The 6,000-nt window shown below is 42.5% G+C and overlaps 1 protein-coding gene across 2 annotated transcripts in view; it reads left to right on the top strand.

Moving 5' to 3' along the window:
- The first annotated feature begins 2,528 nt into the window (after nucleotides 1-2,528).
- Nucleotides 2,529-6,000, top strand: part of EEF1AKMT2 (EEF1A lysine methyltransferase 2) — a 49,610-nt gene continuing 46,138 nt past the window's right edge. For both annotated transcript variants that reach the window (XM_030204739.1, XM_030204738.1), the window contains exon 1: nucleotides 2,529-2,707. In XM_030204739.1, the coding sequence (XP_030060599.1) occupies nucleotides 2,628-2,707 (80 nt within the window). In that variant the 5' untranslated portion in view covers nucleotides 2,529-2,627. The remainder of the gene's footprint in view (nucleotides 2,708-6,000) is intronic.

Genomic DNA, 6,000 nt, shown 5'->3' with positions numbered 1-6,000 from the left:
TGGGCAAAGAAAGTGTTAACTCTGAGAAATAATTATATATATATAAGAAATGATATTAAAAGCTTGAAGTTTGAATTCTTTTCACTCTGCCAGCAAAGTAGTGAAGGAATGCAGGCTGGAATTAATTAGAGTCTAGTTTGGCCGAGCTAAGGTTAGGAAAGGTCAGTGAGAAATGAAACTCTGTCCCTTGTGAATTGCCAATGCTAGCTGGCACATCTGTAAATTATTAGGCTTACTGAATAGTTTTGTAAGCAGGCACGAGCCAGACATATGACATATTGTAGTTTAAGAATAGGCTGAAATACTATTTAGAGAGAGGCAATAGATTAGTATTTAGAAGTTCTGTTTATATTTAGGATATGTCTTATAAGAATGCTTACTTTAGAATATGTTGTATTCTGTGTAAATTAATAATTCTGTGTAGGATGTTTGTTCAACTCTGTGTTACTTTTAAAATGATCCTTTGTCTGCTGTTTAAGGCTGCAGTGAGGAGATCAACATGTGTTTTGAATTAACTATGGTCTTAGCTAGTTCTGTGTATGGAGCTGAGAGGTGAAAAAGGTCAGAACTAGTCAGCTCTCTTCTCCTTGATTAATTATAGGTAAAATGCAGGAATGGTCTTGGAAGTAATAACCTGATATGTATGCTATTAATTAAGATTGGCTTTTGACCTCTTTAATGAATGCCAGAGTTTAGTTAGCAGTTAGTATGAACCAGACTAGGAATATGAGAATAACCAATGTTAGATGGGGCCTCTTAGTCTCTAAGGGAATCCAGTCTAAGCCATAGATGAGACATCAATCATAATGAGAAATGTAAGAGTTCTGGAGACCAAATGTCTGGCTTAAGGGGCCCCAGGTCAGAGGTCAGTTTAGGATGTCTGGAACCTATGTAACTGATATTTCAAAAGTAATGATTGGTTGAGGCAAGGTAGCCAATCTAATTCCTTAACCAATTGGAGAGTAAGGGGGCTGGGCTAGGCTAGGCTGGATAGAACAGTATTTAAGTAGGAGCAGAAGCAGTTTACGTCAGAAAGAACTCAGAAGGAGCTCAGAAGAAAGAGAAGGACAGAAGGAACAGACAGAAGAAGGAGAAGACAGCATAAGAAGAGAAGCAGCTGAGACAAAGACACAGAGAGCTGAGAGAAAGAGAAGAGAGCTAGAACTGATGTCTTGCTTTGTTTGCTGGCAAATAAAGAAGATTTTTCTCTCATACTGGTGTGTGCTGTCTGACTCCTGAGGCATCACAAATTCATGCATCAATTCCTGCAACATTAATCCGCAAAAAAATCTTTTACGGAGATGGGAAGGTGGTAGAACGAGAGGACATGAAATGAGATTGAAGGGGGGCAGACTCAAAATAGATGTCAGGAAGTATTTTTTCACGGAGAGGGTGGTGGATGCTTGCAATGCCCTCCCACGGGAGGTGGTGGAGATGAAAACGGTAACGGAATTCAAACTTGCGTGGGATATGCATAAAGGAATCCTGTGCAGTAGGAATGGATCCTCAGAAGCTTAGCCAAAATTGGGTGGCGGAGCAGGTGGGGGAAGAGAGGTTGGTGGTTGGGAGGCGAGGACAGTGGAGGGCAGATTTACATGGTCTGTGCCAGAGCCGGTGATGGGAGGCGGGAAATACTGCTGGGCAGACTTGTACGGTCTGTGCCCTGAAAAAGGCAGGTACAAATCAAGGTAAGGTATACACATGAGTTTATCTTGTTGGGCAGACTGAATGGACTGTGCAGGTCTTTTTCTGCCTTCATCTACTATGTTACTATGGATGGAGAAAATAGGCAGAAGCTGGATCCACTGTACAGTCAAGTCTGCAGAGGACCAGAAATGAAGAAGAAAGGAGGAAAGAAAAGAAATAAATGGAAAGGAAGCCCTGGAAACGGAGTCAAGGGAACAGATAGAGTGCAGCAGAATCAGATACTGGGCCAGCATGATCAGAGAAACAAAGTCACCAGACAACAAATAATTTTATTTTCATTAGAGTGTTTGGAATATGTCCACTTTGAGAATCAGGTGCTGAACGTTAAAAGTTTATATTTATTTACTTATTTATGGCATTTTATCCTATATTAAACATGAATTAGACTGGAACCTGGGATCATTTAATTTTTTTTCCTGGAGGGTAATGCGTTGCCTTGCCCTCCCCCCCCCCCCCCCCTCTGGCTGTAGCCAGCTCTGCAATTTTTTTTTTTTTTTTTTTTTTTGGGGGGGGGGGGGGGCGCCGAGGTGGACCGGGGAGAGAGCCTGTTAAAAATTTATCAGCACACCATGGGAACATGCATTTCTCATTTAGCATTTCACCGCCTCTGGCTAGTTGTCTTATAAATTCCAGACCTTGGAATGCGGGAAAAGCATTTTCCCATAGAGTCTGGCTCACCCTCTGTAAAGCAAAGCAAGAAAGTTTAAACTTCCTTGTACTAGTTGTAATAAAACTTAGGATGCCGGAAGTATACGTCACTCTGCGACTTTCAGCTCAGCTTCCGGTACTCTCTGGTTTGCACTTCCGTTCCGTTCCGTCTGTCCAGGATAATTAAGGCGGGTTTGGCGGCTTGGCGCACTGTTCTAACTCAGAGTGGACGTGTGTCTGCTTTGGTGCTGCTGCTCCGCGCGCTGATTAGGATGAACGGTGAGGCGGGTTCTCCAGCGGGCAGCGAATCGGAACAACTCTTCCCACCATCTCGGCTCGGCACTAAGGAATAGTGAGTGTTACGTCACTGCGTGGCTGACAGAGCATCGAGCTGTCTGTTACTACGCATGCGCATAACTAACGCGGCGAGCGCGGGAAGAGGGTTGGAGAAGACACAGACTAGCTAAGAAAAGCCCTTCTCCAGTGTGAAGAAGGTTTTGACATTCTTGTATTAAAATAGCAATTTAGTTATTTACTGGTTAAGTTGTTTATAAAGTACGAAGAGAACAATTTATTTCTTTTAGGTTTATGCACTGAGGTGTCCTAGTCCCATAGCAGAAGAAATAAAAACGTCCCCCTTCCACTGCTTTCCCTCCCCCACCTCTTACCCCAGAAACAAGTCATTTCCTCTCATATCCTGCCTTTTCCACACACTTTTCTTTATCACATCCTACTCCAACAGAAATGCACTCGATCTGCAGCCCCTCCTTACCTCTCTACCCTCATCTCCCCTTCGCTCTCAAGACAAATCTCTCCTTTCAGTACCCTTCACCACCGCCAAATCCAGGCTCTGCCCTTTCTGCCTCGCCTCACCCCATGCAGTGGAACAAACTCCCTGAGCCCATTCACCGCCCCCTCCCTGCCCATCTTCAAATCCTTGCTCAAAGCCCACCTCTTCAATGTCGCCTTCGGCACATAACCACCATACCTCTATTCAGGAAATCTAGACTGCCCCAACTTGACATTTCGTCCTTTAGATTGCAAGGATCACCCCTCTCACCAACTATTTTCAACCTAATGATGATCCCCTTGGCAAAACTTCTATCAAACCATAACCTCAACCCGTATATATATGCCGATGATGTAACAATATACATGCCCTTCAAACAAGACATTAAAGAAATCTCCAATGAAATCAACCAAAGTCTACACATCATGAACTCCTAGGCAGATGCATTTCGATTGAAACAGAACGCAGAAAAAACTCAATGCCTGATACTCACCTCCCAATACAACAGAAATGAATTTACCGCTATAAACACACCAAAGCTAAACCTTCCAATCTCAGAAACTCTAAAAATCCTTGGAGTCACTATTGACCGCCACTTAACACTTGAAACTCATGCAAACAACACAACCAAAAAAATGTTCTACTGCATGTGGAAACTGAAAAGAATAAGACCATTCTTCCCAAGATCCGTCTTTCGCAGCCTAGTGCAATCCCTCGTACTCAGCCATCTGGATTACTGCAACTCACTATACGCAGGTTGTAAAGAGCAAATACTGAGGAAACTTCAAACAGCCCAGAACACAGCAGCCAGACTCATCTTTGGAAAACCAAAATACGAAAGTGCCAAACCCTTACGAGAGAAGCTACACTGGCTCCCACTCAAGGAACGCATTACTTTTAAAGTATGCACATTAGTCCACAAAATCATTCACGGTGAAGCCCCAGCTTACATGTCTGACTTAATACACCTACCACCCAGAAACGCTAAAAGATCATCCCGAACTTTCCTCAACCTTCACTTCCCTAATTGCAAAGGCATAAAATACAAAACGCTGCACGTGTCAGCCTTTTCTTATACGAGCGCGCAATTCTGGAATGCGCTGCCACGCAACCTGAAAGCGATCTACGAACTAACCAACTTCCGCAAATCATTGAAAACTCATCTCTTTGATAAGATTTACTGCAAGGATGAAAACACATGAAGTTCACACACACTGATAGTGATACAACAATACACTCCTCCTGAATTTCCCATCCCCCGTAATTTCACCACATTTATACCTCTAATCACAGAAAAAGGTTATACCGAATGTTCTCCTACTATTGTTTAGCTGCCCTGTCAGTTTCCCATTATTTCCTTCCATTGTTCTATTGTTCTTCTCCATTGTTCTATTCCCTCAACGATACTTTGACTTGTTTTCGCATAACTCCTCACAATGTAATCCATAACCAAGTTGTAACAAACTGTATTTCCACCATTCACAATGTATTGTAAGCCGCACTGAACCCGCAAATAGGTGGGAAAATGTGGGATACAAATGCAATAAATAAATAAATAAGCACCTTTGAGCAGGGACTGTCCTTCTCTGTTAAACTGTACAGCGCTGCGTAACCCTAGTAGTGCCCTAGAAATGTTAAGTACTAGTAGTAGCACCCTAGCATTCACCACCCCCATACTCCCAAACCCCCCATTTTGCACAGTCCTAACAGTCATACATGCAGATGGTGAATAATTGCAGGAAGACCTGGCATCCAAATGGCAGCTGAAATTTAATGTGGACAAATGCAAAGTGAAGCACATTGCAAAGAATAATCTGAATCGTAGTTACCTTGGGTGTCGGCATCCAAGAAAAATATCTAGGTGTTATTTTAGACAATATGCTGAAATCTTCTGCTCAGTGTGTGGTGGCGGCCAAAAAAGCAAACGATGCTAAGAATGATTAGGAAAAGGATGGCAAATAAGACCATGGATGTTATAATGGCTCTGTATCGCTGCATGGTGTGACCTCACCTTGAGTATTGAGTTCACTATAGCAGGAATTAAGGTCTCAAAGAAGAGTGACTGAAATGATAAAAGACATGGAACTTCTTTTATATGAGGAAAGTCTAAAGAGGTTAGACCTCTTCAGCTTGGAAAAGAGATGGCTGAAGGGGGATATACTACTTCTAATCATTTCTATAGCGCTACTAGACGTACACAGCTCTGTACACATTTTCTCTGTCCCTAGAGGACTACTACTACTTAGCATTTCTATAGCGCTGCCAGGGTTACGCATGGCGCTGTACAAGTTTAAACATGGGGAAGGACGGTCCCTGCTCAAGAGAGCTTACAATCTAAAGGTAACAAACTATGTAGTCAGTGTAGGTATCATGAATGGGGAAGGTGGTTAGGCGCCAAAAGCAAGGGAGAAGAGATGGGCAATGAAGGGTTAAGTGACTTGCCCAAGGTCACAAGGAGTTGCAGTGGGAATTGAACCCAGGTTGTCAGGATCAAAGCCCACTGTTCCTCCACTTGAAGTCTACAAAATCCTGAGTGGTGTAGAACGAGTAAAAGTAAATCTATTTTTTACTCGTTCCAAAAGTACAAAGACTAGGGGACACTCAAGGAAGTTACATGGAAATACTTTAAAGTACTGAGTGGAGTAGAAATGGTGGATGTATTTTTAGAAAGAGTAAATAAGTGATTCACAAGGACTAGGGGGAACGCAATGAATCTACTAAGTAAATTTAGAACAGATCGGAGAAAATATTTCTTCACTTGGCGTATAATTAAACTCTGGAATTTGTCAGAAAAGATGGTAAAAAGCAGTTAGCTCAGCAGGTTTAAAAAAATGTGGATAATATCCTAAAAGAAA

The sequence above is a fragment of the Microcaecilia unicolor genome, chromosome 5 (genome assembly GCF_901765095.1).
Source record: "Microcaecilia unicolor chromosome 5, aMicUni1.1, whole genome shotgun sequence".
In the NCBI taxonomy this organism is placed as follows: domain Eukaryota; kingdom Metazoa; phylum Chordata; class Amphibia; order Gymnophiona; family Siphonopidae; genus Microcaecilia; species Microcaecilia unicolor.
Note: the sequence above shows the minus strand (reverse complement) of the source record. Positions and strands in the feature narration are given on the sequence as shown.